We start from the raw sequence: 16,618 nt of genomic DNA, 5'->3' as shown, positions 1-16,618 counted from the left end.
TTTTTTTTTAATTTGTTCTAAGTTCAAATAATAATTTAACGATTAGGACAGTACTTTAGTTTATTTTTGATGCAGAGCTTTTTTTTTTTTTTTTAAGCAAAGGTAACTTACTTACTTTAAAACTGTCAGTCTTTATCCAGTGGAATGTTAAAAATCCTGCATTGTGCATAAGCAAGTTTTGAAACATCTTGTTCAGACGACTAATTCTGCCTGTGTAACAAATGTGTAATTCATATCCTTTTAATTTAAGAGAAGAAGAGAACCCCTTAAATCGTCAATTTTTATTCCAGCGGGACAATGGAAGAGGCCACATCAGGGGCCACAGAGGCGGAGGAGGACTCCTCGCTGGCGTTGGATGTGAATGTCATTGCTACACATCACCGCCACAGATACAAAACACATGTAAGACACAACAGCAGCAGAGACCTCCTTCCTCCGCTGCCCCATGAACACGATGATAATGACTTTGTAACCACATTTTATTTTTCAAACAACATATAGAGTACTTTACACAAAAAAAAAAAAAAAACAGGCCAGTATATGTTTCACATACTGTATTTACATAAAACTTTAGAGAGAGACAGAAGATTAAAAACATTCTTTGGGTGCGACCATGCAAAAACAATAAATAATGTCCCCAAAGTGCTTTGGCGTGGCGCCTTTAGAATGGCGCTGAGCTCAGATCTTGCTGCAGGCTCCACGCACAGAAGAATCTCTGCTGCACTTCCAACACACTCGCTACAGTGCATTTGGTTTTGAGACACACACCTCCAGTTTTAAAGCGAACCAATGAGCAGGACAGAGAATACAGAAATGAATTGAAAGTGAGATATGCAACTGTTGTTGTTGTTGGTGGTGGTGGTGGTGGTGGGGTTTGTTTTTTTTTCTCTGTGAAAATCTCAGATAAGGTAGAAGAACTGCAGCAGCCTGCAGGGATGAAGCTCTGTACACACAAAAAAGATCTTGCATGTTCTTGCTCCTCAACGCCTCAGAGAAGTGTGTGGGTTTTTTTTTTTTTCACAGCCAGACTTGAATGGGAGGAGTTCACAAAAAGTTCTCCCTCCTTCTTTTGTTTCTTTAAGCCCCAGTGTGCAGACGTGTTCCCCTGAGTCCTTCTGCAGGCACCCGTCCCCAACCTAACCCAACCGTGCGTCAGTTGATGATCTGCGGCTCCCAGGACTGTCCGGCCACCTGGGGGCGACACTGAGCAATGACCGGGGGTCCGGCGGGTGTCTGGCTGTCCAGACACAGGCCGCTGACCGTGTGCTGCAGGGCCACTCCTTTGGGCCTCCACTTCTGCAAAGAGACAAGAACAGCCAGACGAAGCCTGTCAGCGAGTTTCACCGTCGACCCTCAGCGCCTCGTTATTCGCCGCCCAACAGCTGATCGGCACAGGCGGCCCTGCACCTGGATGGACGGAGCCGCTGAGCTCACGGCGTAAAAATGACGGGCGATCCAGCTGCAGCTGCAGCGTTGGAGGAGGGAGGAGGGAGGGGGGAGGGTCGAGCAGCAGCTTTTTTACTGCTCATAAACTGTTTGGAACGCGGCCTGTTGGCCGCGTGTGGCTCATGAAACAGTCACTCCACTGGCTCAGGTGGAAGAATAACACTTTTAAAAGCAACACTGATGAGGTATGGAATTGATGGTTGCGGTTTTATACGGGCGCCCTGCCAAAATAAGGGACTATTGTTTACATTTTATTGCCTGCTAATAATTACAGAATGTCAGACAGCTTGTTTGGCCAAACTGGGGCAGAAAACCTGTAACGTGGGGCCCACAGTCCGACTGGAAACCTCTGGATTAACAACTTTAAAATATTTTAGCTTGTTAAAAAAAAAAATGAAGCTTCAGACAAGGAAATAGCACATAGTGAATTCCTTATTAGAAGAAATGAATTTAGTGATGGATGCAAATAATCTTTTTTTTTTTCTTGAACAGATTCTTCTTTCTCTTATCATTATCATCTTAAAAACTACGAATTCTGACTTTTGTGGTTTAGATTTGTGCTTTTTGTTTCTGGAATTGTCGCTGGATCAACCCCCAGATTCAAACCATGAATCCTTCCTTCCCTGGAAGAATTCAAAAAGTAAACATTTTCCCCTCAGGATCCAAAGCACTCCCAGTATTATTATTTTTTTTCTATCACAGGAGGAAGATACATTTCACTTTTGTCCGAAAACCTCAGAGCAGCACGACAAAGATACTACTTGACGTGCACAAAGTTGATGAAAGAAAAGCAGCTTGCGCCTGTATTTCAAAGTCAAGCACAGCCTCTCCTGAGCCAACTGCTTTTTACCATCGGAAATCACAAATCCCGTCTCCCCCTGTGAACGTTCCAGAGTGAACTTGATGATTAAAAAAAACAAAAAAACGTTTTGGACCCAATCGAAGACAACTGGGAAGAATCTGTTTCAAATAAATCATCAGGTAGAACGAAGCGGTTTGTTTTTCGGGGAGGCTGATTGGATGAGGAGAAGTTGAGCGAGTTGAGCAAGTGACACTAGCACACACTGAGACACAGCGAGACACACAAACTAACACACTGAGACACACAGAGACACACAGACACACACACACACACACACACACTAGGCAGCCATATGGACACTTGTCAAGGTGAAAGGATGGTTAAATCTTCAAAAGCTGAGACGGGGAAAGTCGAAGCAAGCTAGTGTGTGTGTGTGTGCGCGCGCGCATGTGCATGTGAGTGTTTGACAGATTGCAAACATTCATCAGTACTTTGCAGTGCGTGCCAGGAGAAACGGGGGGTGGGGGGGTCAGAGGGTTGAGCGTGTCAAACAGCTGAAGCGACTGACTGAAGCCACAGTCGACACGCAGCGCAGGATGAGAGGGTGACGACTGCAGCCGAGTCGCTCTGCAAGAGTTGTGTAGATTTATCTTTATTGGACGGGTCTGGGGGGCAGAGTTTAGAGCAGCACAGGCAGCCCAAACTTATTCACTTTTATAGGGTCACTTTACGAGCGCTTTGAATAAATGAAGGTCTCTTTTATTCATACGCTACTGTTGGTGGCGATGTATCCTGGAGAACCCGGGCAGAACAGTTGAACAACTTGCAAATGGGCTTTTTGTCCTTCATCACTGAGTGCTTTTCTCCAACCGTTGACTGTTGTTTGTTTGTTTGTTTACAACGTTGCATGCGTGCTGTCAGACCGCACGCACGGTCTCGTGTTCTAATATTCTAACGTGACTGATGGTCTCGTGGTCAAGTGTTATTTAAAAGCATGTCTGGCTCCCTGACGTCCCCACCGCGCAGTGTTTACCATTCTCGTTTGGCCATTAGAAATGAAGCTGAACTTGGCCGCCCCTGACGAGAAACAGGCACCGGTTGAGCTTTATCGGTTTACGAGGGGCTTCTTGGAGGCATCTCGCATCTAAATGAGCTGCGCACCGACTCGGCGAGCTCCAAGCTGTCGGACCCGGCGAGGGAGACGAGCGACTGGCCAGGGTCCCAGCGGCTCGTCCACATGGTTCCTGTTACAAACCCCCCCACCACCACCACCGCTTCATTAATCATGCAGCCAGAGAGGCCCCATGGGATTCCAGGGACGGAGGCCTTGGGGGTGCGGAGGAGGCCTGAAGTTCCGGGACACCTATTGGTTTACGAAGCGCTCAGTGTGAGCGGGCGGGGCTGCTCTTTACAAGACTGAACGTCAGGTTGTCAACGTGTACTGGCAATCAACAAGCTGGCTGGACTCGACAGGTGGAACGCTTCCCAAATCAATGGTGGGTATTTCACATTTTTGTCTGGTGGGAAAACCCAGAGGGAAAAAGACTTGGAAGGTGACAGGATTATACCGAGATCAAATAAAAAGGCTTTAGAAGTGAATCTCAGCGAGGCGGATTAGCCGAGATCCCAGGCGTGAAACCTCAGTGATCAAGGTTACGGGGCTGAAATGTAACCTCGTGACCTCGCGGCCCTCGGCGGGAAGATACAAAGAACCGCAAGCCAGTGGAAAAAAAAACCCTCCCAGACTGGCTGGTGTGTGGGAATGGATCTGAACAGAAGTCACCGCCACTCTACGAACGTGGCGGAGACCAGCGGCTCTCACCTGTCTGGGCTCTTTTGTGCTGCAAGGCTCCATCTTGACCTTTGACCCGGCGGTGAAGGCTGAAATGGCCAGGCAGAGGTCCTGCTGTCGGATCAGGGGCTCGATCAGCTCCCACCTCTGAGAGGAACAAAACACAACCTAGGTTAGGATTAGGAGTCGGGTTAGGGTTAAAAACAATATCAGAGATGAAGAAAATAAACCTTACTTTATTTTACTGATCTCAGCACATAAATAAAAACAGTGGTGGGCCGTGCACTTCACACCTAGGCCATCAGCGACGTCACATTTAGTCCAACCAAAATAAATACAACTCATATTACCCTCAATATGGCTGGAGAATCCATAGAGAATCACGCTTAGACATCACATCATCTTCATGCAGGGGACCTAGTCGAGCTAACCTCAGTCTCCGGAGCGTTTAAATCACAATTAAGACAAAGTAACTAAGGCCACTGACGCTGTCAAATAAAAGGAGATTTTAAGCGATTCCTCAACAAAGTTTTTTTTGTCAGAAATCCATTCATTCCCTGCACACCCCCTCCTCTCCAGAAGGAGACACTGCGCCTTCAAATCTGCAGCACCAGTCTCAGTGGGGCGACGCCCACTTCCTGGGACGCCTCCTATTAAAAGGGCGGCCCAAGTGGACGTTCTCCTTTTCCCTTGGTTCCAAACAAATGCTATGCCACGTGTCTGTTGAAACCACATCTGTGTAATTGACAAAGCTACAGTGTGCTGATGTAATGATTTATTTGATCCACGAGTTTATTTATTTATTTTACTCATTGTTCTGCTCTGACCTTAGTTGACTTGACATTCAATATTTTTGATTGTTGACGATGATAAACAACATTTCCTGTTCTCATCTAGAACACCTTGGTGGTGTGTGGCTCCAGCAGAACTCCACTGCGCCCAATAGCTTTAACAAGTCCACCAAAACTAAAATGTGTGAGCTCAAACTCTTGTCCAAACCGGTCTAATAAGCTGCGCATTGTCGCTGTTTCGTATAAGAGACCAACGAGAGGAAAACAAAACAAACCATTGAACCATCAAACAGTTGTACAAGTTGGCGCGGCTGCTGTTAAAGCCGCAGTATTTCCATTGTAAATTGCAGATGATTTGGCAACTAAATCTTTATCTTCTCTCTCTCAGCCATCGTGGGTTCGCTGTGGTGTCAACCGGTTCTCATCCAATCGCAGGACGCGCACGTGTGACTTTCAGCGTACAGCCAGCGAGCTGCTCTTGGAGATGTGGTCTGATCGCCACCAACGGTTGTCCTGCAATGTTGATTCTCAAGGTCTCAGGCAGGTTTCATAGAACCTGACAACGCAGGCTAGCTGGATACAAACTCTGCCGTAATACACAACAATGGAAGCCAGGCGATCAAGTTGATATTCTATGACGTGAAAAGAAGAGGCTATGGAGAGTAACTTTATTATCGTATTTACGGGAAGGCCAGAGGAGGCCTTGCTGGCCCTGACGGCCCACCACTGCATAAAATAAAAATAAATCAGACAGAAATCCGTGAAATAACTTTGACCACCGCTGCCCCCTGATGGCAGAACGCTGACCTGCGACTGCGGCCTGCTGCCGCCGATGCCCCGGCACTCTGACAGGATGAGAGAGTCAGAGCCCCGAGTCTCCAGACACAGTCCGCCCTGTTTCAGCACGCTGGACACGGCTTCCTGCTCCGGGACCCTGCGGGCAGCAACGGCAGACACAAGAGTCACAAAATCCAAAGTCGTGAAAAGATGTACAGGATGTTCCATGGTGATGCTGCACTGGAGATGAGAGGAGCAACGCTCCGAGTTCCCACAGTAATCGGATATATTTAGACGACTGTTATGGAACCTGGCAGCTTGGAAGCCCAGAGGAGTTGGAAAATGATTTCTTACGAGAAGGGGAAAAAACAAAACAAACAGCTGCAGTTGCTGTGGAGGGTCTCGTGGCTCTGGGGGATCTTTGAATAAAGGTTTTTGAGTGATCCGTCTTTTGATTCAGCGTCACCGGTCGGACGTCAAGGACAGAAAGACGGACAAACAGTGTCCCCACGAGTCACTGGGAGCCCACTAGTTTGTTCCTCGTCGCCGCCACTTCAGATGGCAATTAGTGTTAAAAAAAAAAAAAAAACTCACCGCACATGACTTGAACCAGCCAGCCACAACATCTATAATTCACGTCGTCGATGTATGTATCGTTATGGCTGTGTGTGATACTGGAACTTTGCACCATAACGTGAGGTCCCCACATGATGTAAATTCTCCTGTTTAGCGGACGTTCACGAGCAGCCGCACCTCAGTTCAGGGTAGACGTTCTCCATGTACCAGCGGAACGGCTTGCAGTTGAGCTTCCTGCGCAGTGCCACGCGGTCCGCAATGCTGCAAGAACAAGAAAGACACTTGTTGTGTTTTTATTGTGCTTTTTTTTTTTTTTTTCCGCAACTCCAACACGGAGGTTCTAACAGATTCTTCAGCAGAGCTTTCCGGGGTGGAAATGTGTCCAGGCTGCCGGCTCTGCAGGGCGTGGGACCGATCACGTCAACACACACACACACACACACACACACACCCACCTTCCGAAGGCCTTGCCCTGAGCCGACGGCCTGGCCGAGTAGTAGTACTGCTTGTACTCGTCCATCCACACCTCGGCCGCCCGCCGGGTGTTCCTGCAGCAACACACACACACACACACACACACACACTCCTGCTCAGACAGCGTAATGACAATGCTGCTGCTGCATTCCTGCCGAAGCCTCCAGTTCCCACGGCCTCCGCAGGTCCGAGACTCGGGACTCACTTGATGTAGGTGAGAGCGTTGCCCTCCGGGAAGTCGTACGGGTGCCTCTTCCGGAAGACGTGGCCGACGCGGCTGCAGGGGAGGATCTCCAGGCTGCCGCCGCACATCCACACCCGGAAGGAGAGCTCTGCGGGAGGAGGACGCGGCGTGAGTCGAGGGCGCTCCGAGACTGAGCTGGGAGAAAAACACTGCAGCCTCACCAAAGTTCTCGCCCCCCCAGATGTCCATGTGGGTGTCGTACTGGCCCAGGTGGTTGAACCAGCTCTTGTCCATGACGAAGATCCCGCCGGCAATGACGGGAGTCCTGCATGAGGAGGAAGAGGAGAAGGAGGAGGCGATGAGGACGATTTTCCTCCCGGCTGTCTGACATTTATCTGCTTGAACGTAAAACCGTGACTTCGTTGCGGCTCAAAGAAATGCTTTGAATTTCTTTTTTTCCCCCCAAAGGTCCAGTGTGTGAAATTTGGCCTGATTTATGATTTTATACTGGTAAAAGCTCAACATACTGCCCATAAGGACCTTAATAAAAGCGTACAGTACAGTAAAAGTCAATTCCTACCTTTAGAACAGTTCTTAAATATATATATAAGAATAACCATAGAGACCATAGAGACCATCAGAAACTTGACCATAAAAAGAATTTACGGTCATGAATACAAGACAAAGCAGAGCAAAGTTGACTGGAATCAGCTTCATCTCTGGTAGGTGGCGACTTGAGTTGAGTGGAGGCACCTGATTGGCTGAGTGGGGTCGCTCCTGGCCATCTTCTGCTCGATGGGAATCTGCTCCCACTTGAAGTGGAGGCTCCAGTCGAACCCTGTGTGCCCGAGCAGAGGCCAGACAGACAGACAGACAGACAGACAGACAGACAGGGCAGGTCAGGTCAGGGAACCACCTGTCTGAACGTGACGGACACCATCTGTGTGTGTGTTTGTGTGTGTGTGTGTGTGTGTGTGTGTGTGTGTGTGTCCGCACACTGACCTCCCCTCAGGTCAGCGGACGCCGCCAGGTAGGCAAAGTTGTCCAGGCTGATGACGTCGATGATGGGGCTGACCACCCGCGTGTGGTCCTGCACAGGGAGGGGGGAGGGAGGAGGGAGGAGGGAGGGGGAGAGGCGGGCGCCTGTTAGAAAGAAAGGTGTGGAATCACAGCGAAACACACACACACACACACATACACACACACACACACATACACACACACACACACTGCGGAAGTCGGCCGCTGGGAGACGACCACAGATTCAGATGAGTGTGGAACAAGCACAGAGACGTGCAGCCCGGGAGGGGGGGGGTCAAAGGTCAGAGCAAGAAGCTGCCGCCAATCATGTCCAGAATTCCCTGCGCCGGGCACATATTCTCCCATCATGCACTGCGTTGGAATCATTCCGAGCCGATTCTCTGATCATCTGTCCAGCGGCGCAGAGCAACACAGAGGTGAGCTTTTCGTTTTAGATTCACAACCCCGAGACGCGACCCGAGTCCTCTCATGAGAAAGCGGAGTCGCTAACGAGCTCGTCATGGCGCCGGCTCCGTTGCTAACGAGCTCTCAGCTGCTGGTGGGAAGCGGGACGCGGCTCCTCGGCTGCCCTGCTCCCAGGGAATACCGCTGACTTCTGGAGTCAGCCGCAGTCAGGGCGAAACATCCCGACGCGCTCATGAATGTCACGGCGAGATATTGTAATGCGAGCCGGATGAGTCAGGGGCCGCCGGGGAGGAGAGGACGGAGCGGCGGCAGCAGCAGCAGCAGCAGCAGCAGCAGCAGCAGCAGCAGCAGCACAGTCTGAGTCGACGCCCTCTGAATAAAACATCGGACCTTTTATTCAGCGGAACGTTGAGCTTACAACCGCTCCCCCAGTTTTGTCAGCTTTTTTTAAAGGTTTCGATCCGAGTCTGTCCGACATACAGGAAGAAAAAAAGCTGCGAAGAACAAATGTTCATTTTTTTTTTTTCTGTCTTTAAAATTATTCATGAACAAAGTCGTCGGTGGAACTTGTGGTGTGTTTCCGCCTCCAGTTTCCAGACTTCAGTAAATCAGCATCACCACGTAAACATCAGAGACCTCGGCGCAGGTTTTAACTCCGTCTTTTCTCTTTTAATGAAAAGAATTCTGCCTCTCTCAGATGGAATAAAAACAAAACCCCCGCCGTGGACGGAGGGGAAGGCTCGTCCAATCGCATTCAGCGAGCCCTGCTCAGAGACTCCTCCCCCTCGCCCCTCGTCTAACTGTTCCTCAGTGGAGCGTGTGCGGTCAAGCAATAAGGTTCTGCTGCCGCACCTCTTTGACCCTCTGGATCATCGGCTGCAGCCAGTCCATGTTGACCTCGCAGTGGCTGTCAAGGAAGGTGAGGACGGAGGCCGAGGCCGAGTTGGCGCCGCGGACGCGGGAGCGGATCAGACCTGGAGACGGGAGGAACGAAAGAGAAGGTAGAAGAAATAAAAAAAAAAAAAAAAAACACACAAAAAATGCCCCCAGAGGGAGAAACAAATCAGGAATGAGGCGTCTTCACGACTCAAACGCCCCCTGCTGGTAAAAATGTGGCGCAGATTAATCTATTTCCATGGCAACCCGGCATTTAGCCCATCTTTAGGTTGAACCGCCAAGCTTCACAGGGACACCACTTTAACCCCCTCCACCCCCTCCACCCTCTCCACCCCTCAACAGATCCAAATCAGAATCAGATTTCGGGAAGCGTGGGACGCACTCACCCTCTCGGCGGCCGTTCCTCAGGCAGCGCACTTTGGGGATCTGAGAAAGCAGCTGGCAGTCGTCGGCTGCGGGAGGAGACGAGATGTTATGAAGCAGGCAGAGGACACACACACTCACACACACACACACACACACACACACACACGCGCGTGCGCGCGCGCGCAGGCAGAGGAAGACATTCCTCAACCTCACTTAACAATGCAAGTTGATGCTGCACCACATCTTTCTTTCTCAGTCACACACACACACACACACACACACACACACACTGAAACACACCAGCAGCGACACACAAACGCAAGAATTTTTGTTTCATTTTGCTGGAAAATTCCGTCTAACAATTTGCATTTTGTCTGAGCCATCCGACTGCGTCATGACGTTTGCGGATGCGCATCTTCGTAAACACATAGACACACACACACACACACACACACACACACACACACACAGACTAACACCAACACACGCGCCTGAGAGGATTAGCCGAAGCAGCAGGGAGTGAGTGTGATCTTGCAGAGGGATTGCGGGAGGATCAGGCAGACCCCCGTCCTCGGCGGCGGCGACACGGCGGCCGTGTGTCGACACAAACAAGCTCGTTTGTCGTGTTGTAATCCTGCAGGATTAAATTTGCCCCGTCTACAAACCTGCCTGTTTGTATTGACACCGTGAAGTCACAGGAGACCCGTGTGGGTGTGTGTGTGTGTGTGAACGAGCAGGAGTGCATTAGTGCCTGGTGATGCTCACAAGGAGAGACCAGCTGGTGCGAGTGTGTGTGTGTGTGTGTGTGTGTGTGTGTGTGTGTGTGTGTGTGTGTTGTTGGGTTGGGAACGGCTCTGAAAGACGAGCAGGAAGTCAGAGATCACACACACCCAGCAGATGTCGCGCCATTAAGCCAAACAATGTGTGTCTGTGCATTTGTGAGTGTGTGACCGAAAGCAAAAAAAAAAAACACACACACACACAAAGAAATTGCAAAGTGAACACAAAATGAACACAAAAGCAAAAAAAATTTGCGCGCACGAAAACAACAACAACAACAACAACAACAACAACAACAACAACAATAACAACACATTTTCCTCCCCCACACGACACAACACGGGCTCCTGTCCCATGATGCATTGCAGGTGGTGCTTTTTTAACATGAACACACAGTCGTGAGTTATTTCAACCGGCCTCGCTGAAATTCAAAGGGGATCAAACTTCCTGCGGTCGTCTCAGGCTGTGAATACGTCACATGTTGTCGTCTGGGCTCGGCCTCGCCGCCCTTGAGCGTCCTGGCACTTCAGGCCAGCCTTAATCAGATGAAAGTTTCAGACGGAGCGATGCTTAACCCCCGAGGCCCGGCCTCTAACTCCGCTCTCCCACCCTCCATCAGCTCTCAGTGCTGACCAACAGTCGGCAGGACTTGGACCCGTCTGCACCAGTGGCTCTCAACTGTTTAAGTCTCAGGATCCACATTTTCCTCCTTGTTATGAAGTCGCGACCCAAAATCTTTCCACGGCACTCAAATCTATTCCCCGGAAATAAAAAACGCTGGCCCGCTTTTTATCGTGTCTAGTTAAAAACAAATTATTGAAATTATTGAATTGAATTATGAGTCCAGCAAAATAAATGTCAACCATTAGCTTCCAATAAAAAAAGAAAAAAAAAGAAAAGAAAAGAAAAGCCTCTACAAAGCATCAAAAAAGCTCCGTCACCCACTTTTGGATCACGACCCACCAGTTGGGAATGGGCTGATCTAACCCCCCCCCCCCCGATGGAAATATTCCAAAAATCTGCAACTGGTTTGAGGTAAATGTTGATGTTAATCCACAAGGGCAGATAAAGAGGAATTCAAGCCTTTTTTTAAAAAAACCAAATGTCAAACAAATTTGTGCACTCTCACTTTCTTCAAGCTCACATCAATGAAGCAGTACTTGTAATCATCAGCGGGGGGGGGCTGTGTAGCAGATTAGTGACAATAGAATTGAGACGTAAACAAAGTAGTAGTAACAAATGTTTTGTCTTTTCTTTTGCAGATGGGCCGTCACTATTTTCAGACTTCACGCTGAGAAAGAGCGCCGCCCTGTGGCCTGGAAAAGTTCAGCAAGCTGTGGCTAACTAGCGAGGCTAACAAACGAGACAACCAGCGGCGCGCTAGGACAGCTAGTTAGCAAGCGGCCGCTCTGTCTTCTTGAATGAGGCAGGAGCACCTGTAAAAGAGTCACAAACTCTCACCGTTATTAGTTTATCATAGCTTAACGTTGCTAAACTACGTCCACAAACATGCGACAGCCGGTTTCACCTTTTCTTGTCACACAGCTTCGTTCAGTCCCGACACTTAGAACTCTGACGCTGCTGTACTGTTCCAAACATATTGCCTCCAGATGCTCAAAGACACAATGCGAGTCTTGAGAAGAAAAACCCTCTGAATTGATTTATAAGGAGTTTTATTCCTTTTAGATCATCTACACAGCGATAGTTTACTGCCGGCTGTTTGTCATCCTTTTAATCCCACAGGCTGCGGTCGTCCACCGACCACAGCACAGCTCCTCCCCCTGCACTGCACTTGCATCTCTCTTCTCTCCGGCGCTTCAGAGCTACATGGCTAACATTTAACCCACCAACCATCCATCCAAGTATCCAACCAACCATCCAACCAAGTAACCAACCAACACTTCAACCAACCAACCAACCAACCATTCAACCAACCATCCAACCATCCAATCAACCAACCAACCATTCAACCAACCATCCAACCATCCAATCAGCCATCCAACCATTCAACCAACCAACCATCCAACCATCCAACCAACCAACCATCCAACCATTCAACCAACCATCCAACCATTCAACCAACCAACCAACCAACCAACCAACCATCCAATCAACCAACCAACCATTCAACCAACCATCCAACCATTCAACCAACCATCCAACCATTCAACCAACCAACCAACCAACCAACCAACCATCCAATCAACCAACCAACCATTCAACCAACCAACCAACCATCCAACCATTCAACCAACCATCCAACCATTCAACCAACCATCCAATCAACCAACCATTCAACCAAACCAACCATTCAACCAAACCAAACAACCAACCAACCATCCATTCAACCAACCATTCAACCATTCAACCAACCAACCAACCAACCAACCAACCAACCATCCAACCATCCAATCAACCAACCAACCATCCAATCAACCAACCAACCATTCAACCAACCAACCAACCAACCAACCATCCAATCAACCAACCAACCATTCAACCAACCAACCAACCATCCAACCATTCAACCAACCATCCAACCATTCAACCAACCATCCAACCATTCAACCAACCATCCAATCAACCAACCATTCAACCAAACCAAACAACCAACCAACCATCCAACCATCCAATCAACCAACCAACCATCCAACCAACCATCCAACCAAACATCCGACCTTCACTAGGCGCCTGATTTCTCTCCAGAAATAATGAAGAAAAAGCATAAAAACTATGGCTGACAAAATGCCCAAGTGTGACTCTTCACATTTTTATTATCTCATCCAAGATTCCAACAGAACAGTCAAGCGTAAAACATTCACCCAACGCCCTCTGTACATCGCCAGGAAGCAGCACAATTAGCCCGCTGTTTACACTGTTTACACTGTTTACCTTCCACACGCATGACAGGAGGCAAAAACAAGGAGGTCTCAGAGGGCAGAGACCACAGCTGGCTGTGGGTGGAGTCCCACCGCTGGGACAGGTATCTGTTCCCTTTGTGACGTCATCAAGGCTGATTTCCTGGGCTGTGTGTATTAGCACAAACTTTCCTCTTGTCTTACCAAGACAGAGGGCTCTTGGTGGGCCAAACACTTCAGAAGGTGACTAATAGTGACTAAATGCTCTCCTCTTTTTGGTACGGCAGCATTTCTGGAACACAACGCAACTACAGGAGGATGAAAATTTTCCAGGAGGAGTTCAGGTCGACTCACAGCCACGGGAGGAGAGCAAAGCCGACATCAGTCAAGCGTCACGACTCCTACGACTCCTCAGCTTAGCGCGTGCGTGCGAGCGTGCGTGCGTGCGTGCGTGCACGTCTGTAGGCTGCTGTGTTTTCCCACACAGTCGATCTGTGTGGAGGTAATTACACAAAGTGCTTCACTGTGCCTCCTGTAGTTCTTTAGCTTCAGGCTGACTGAGGGCAACAATTACAAAAAAAAACCAAAGTATTTTTCAGGCGCAGTCTGACGCCCCGTCGTCGCCGTTGTCTCAGTTTCTGTTATTTCACACGTTCAACCGAGGGGAAAAAAGGCCCACAGAAAATCCTTGCCCACAGATGCTTGCACCCTCCCATTGGGTGCAAGCATCGATGGTGGGCGGAGTCAAACTGCAGCGTGAACTTGGGAAAAAGCCTCGAGCGCCATCAGCTCTTCGCATCGTCTTCTAACGAGGAAAAGCTGATCTGACCGAGCAACCGCAGCGTCCGGCCTAACCCTGGCTGCAGCTCCGCCCCCCTTTTTTTTTTTTTTCTCCAAGGACACTGATTGGTCTGCTCACACTCACGCAAGTAGCTAGCCATGAAAAAAAATAGATTGACTTTGAAGCTTCTCAAGGTCGCAGCGCAAACAAAGACGCAGCTTGGAGGCGAAACCACGAGCGGATCCTCCTGCTCAGACATGAAGATGATGAGTCGACAATCAGCGAGGGTGGGAGGGAGGCAACCGCGTGTGGGTGCTTGCCAGTGGGATGTCATCATGCGTGAAGAGAAGAGCAGAGGAAGTTCTCTGGCTGTGTGGAGGCTCCTCCACGTTCCAGCAGCCAGATATTTGCTGATATTTCTGCTCTGAGGGACCTGGAGAACCTCGTCAGGCTCACTCTGACGAGGTTCTCCAGGTCACCCCCCCACACACACACACACACACACACGCACGGAGTTGCGAAACTCACGGTCGGAGCTGAAGTCGTCGATCAGGATGATCTCCTGAATGAGGGACGGAGGACTTCGCATCAGGACACTGAGCGGGAGCAGAGAGGAGACGGAGAGTGAGGACACGAATGAAAACAGCGGAAAGACCAACGAGTCAACAGGAAGTGGTTTTCACCTTTTGATGGTGCGCAGCAGAGTGGAGCGAGCCTCATTGTGGAAGGTGATGATGATGCTGGTGGGTGGAAGGTCGGCGTCGTAGTTGACGGACGCACACCTGCGGAGACACAACGTTGGTTGTTTATACCTGTTTATGCGGCTAGTTTGTTTGTCCAGGTTTGTGACCACGCCCCCCTGAGCTGGGCGTGCAAATATGTTTGTTTTTTTTAATCCCACGTTTTAATCAGACGAGTGGGAACTCCAACGGAGCATCACTTTTAGCTGGAGGCTGTGAACAGAGGGCTAAGCGTGGGGCCTAGCGCTGCTAACGATCATGAATAATTCATCAGGAGTGGCTGGATCGTGCAGGTTCAGGGCAGGCGGAGGACGAGGGACTGGGTTGGGTGATCATCTTACGGCCCAGTCTGCCCAGTCTGCCCAGTCGGGGCCCACTGGGGCGGCTCACCTGTAGTGTCGGGTGTCCCTGACGGCCCGCTCGCCGCCCAGCCGGTCGCTCTCCTGCAGGTTGAAGGCGTGCTCCCTGTAGGGGTCATCGCCCGGCCGCAGCTGCTTGGCCGCCAGGTAGGCCTTGTCGTCGAAGGCGCCCAGCAGGTGGCCCTGCGGCTCGGCCCGGGGAGGCTGCGTCACCTGCAGGGGGCGCCGCGCACGCATTATTGACGATTATTGCAGATGTGTTTCCTTGTTCCAGAAATAAAAGATGCAGTTTTAAGCCGACTGTTGCCATGGCAACAAGCGGTTTCCGGGTGGAGCAGAACGGGTTCGTGCAGCGGGAAGGAAGAAGGTCAAATTGAGCCGTTGAGCCATCATTCTGGGCTTGACAGGAAGCATCGGCCAGCCCCAGTTATTGTGATATGTAATCTTCTAATTGAAATCTTTTGTTGAGGGAAAACATACACCTACGTGTTTAAAACACAAATTCAAACTCAGAAGAAGTTTGAATTATTCTCAGTTCTCCAACATCTGTAGATATTGTTTTTTTTTATTGTTACCACTGAACGGCTCCATCTCGTTGCCTGGCTAAGCGACTCCTTGGGGCGTTTTGAGGTTGGGAGGAGACGTCGTTCACGGGCAATTTCAATCTGGCACCTTGAGGAAACGTACGGTGCAAAACGCTCCGTCCTGATTGGTCGAGATTGAAAATCCAGAGAGAAAAAATGTTAAAATGTTCCTGCGGTCGCAGGTCGAGTTGCTGCCTGAATCACAACCACGGGTTCAGCAAACACAGCGGAGAGGTGCTGATTACTGATAACGCACACACTCAGCCGCGTGCACACACACACACACACACACACACACACACTCACACACACACTCACAGGGGATGATGAAAATCGGTGCGGGGGGAGAGAAAGATTTTAAACGATGATGTCACCAGTTAAAGCAACAGCGCAGATTAATGACTTGAGGGGAGGGCTGGTGGGAGTGAGGGATGGAGGGAGGGAGGAGTAAAGTGGGGGGGGCGGGCAGGGAGGGAGGGGAGGGAGGGAAGGAAGGAGGGGGGCGATGGGGGAAAGGACGGCAGAAGAAGAAAAGTCTTTATTTCATTTCTGTTTAATTCCTCTCTCTCTCTTCCTCCTCCTCCTCCTCCTCCTCCTCCACCTCACCCCCTCCATCTCTCTCCTCTCTCTCCCCGACGTCCACTTTCACCCTCACCCCTTTCTTCCTCCCCCGTCATCAGTCTCGCTGTCACCCTTTACCCTCTCGTCCCCAACCAGTCCATCTCCCCTCGCTCCTCCCTCCGTTTCCTCTCTCCTTCTCTCTCTAACCCTTCCTCCTGACTCCCTCTCCCCTCCCCCCCCCCCCCCCCCCCTCCCCCCGCCCACTGACTCGACCCCTGCTGCAGGTCACAGGGGTCGAGCCAACTGGAGGAAAGTCTCAGTTTGGTGTCGGAGGCGAACGGCCCCCGCTGAGTAAATCCCAGACGGGGTCCAAAGAGACGACAGTCCACTTGGAACGCTTCCCG

At 50.1% G+C, this 16,618-nt stretch overlaps 1 protein-coding gene across 1 annotated transcript in view; it reads right to left on the bottom strand.

Annotated features, from left to right (window-relative positions):
• Positions 1–461: 461 nt before the first annotated feature.
• Positions 462–16,618, bottom strand: part of galnt16 (UDP-N-acetyl-alpha-D-galactosamine:polypeptide N-acetylgalactosaminyltransferase 16) — a gene marked incomplete at its 5' end in the record, with an annotated part of 17,919 nt that continues 1,762 nt past the window's right edge. The window contains 14 exons of the mRNA XM_076048710.1: positions 462–1,296; positions 4,071–4,187; positions 5,639–5,765; positions 6,362–6,445; positions 6,640–6,732; positions 6,864–6,990; positions 7,064–7,167; positions 7,596–7,680; positions 7,845–7,932; positions 9,141–9,262; positions 9,572–9,637; positions 14,499–14,566; positions 14,654–14,752; positions 15,101–15,282. Of these exons, the coding sequence (XP_075904825.1) occupies positions 1,153–1,296; positions 4,071–4,187; positions 5,639–5,765; positions 6,362–6,445; positions 6,640–6,732; positions 6,864–6,990; positions 7,064–7,167; positions 7,596–7,680; positions 7,845–7,932; positions 9,141–9,262; positions 9,572–9,637; positions 14,499–14,566; positions 14,654–14,752; positions 15,101–15,282 (1,506 nt within the window). The remainder of the gene's footprint in view (positions 1,297–4,070; positions 4,188–5,638; positions 5,766–6,361; positions 6,446–6,639; positions 6,733–6,863; positions 6,991–7,063; positions 7,168–7,595; positions 7,681–7,844; positions 7,933–9,140; positions 9,263–9,571; positions 9,638–14,498; positions 14,567–14,653; positions 14,753–15,100; positions 15,283–16,618) is intronic.

Source organism: Nelusetta ayraudi, unplaced genomic scaffold, assembly GCF_046127955.1.
Source record: "Nelusetta ayraudi isolate G7.1 ecotype Tasmania unplaced genomic scaffold, CSIRO-AGI_Nayr_v1 ptg000108l, whole genome shotgun sequence".
Lineage (NCBI taxonomy): Eukaryota > Metazoa > Chordata > Actinopteri > Tetraodontiformes > Monacanthidae > Nelusetta > Nelusetta ayraudi.
Note: the sequence above shows the minus strand (reverse complement) of the source record. Positions and strands in the feature narration are given on the sequence as shown.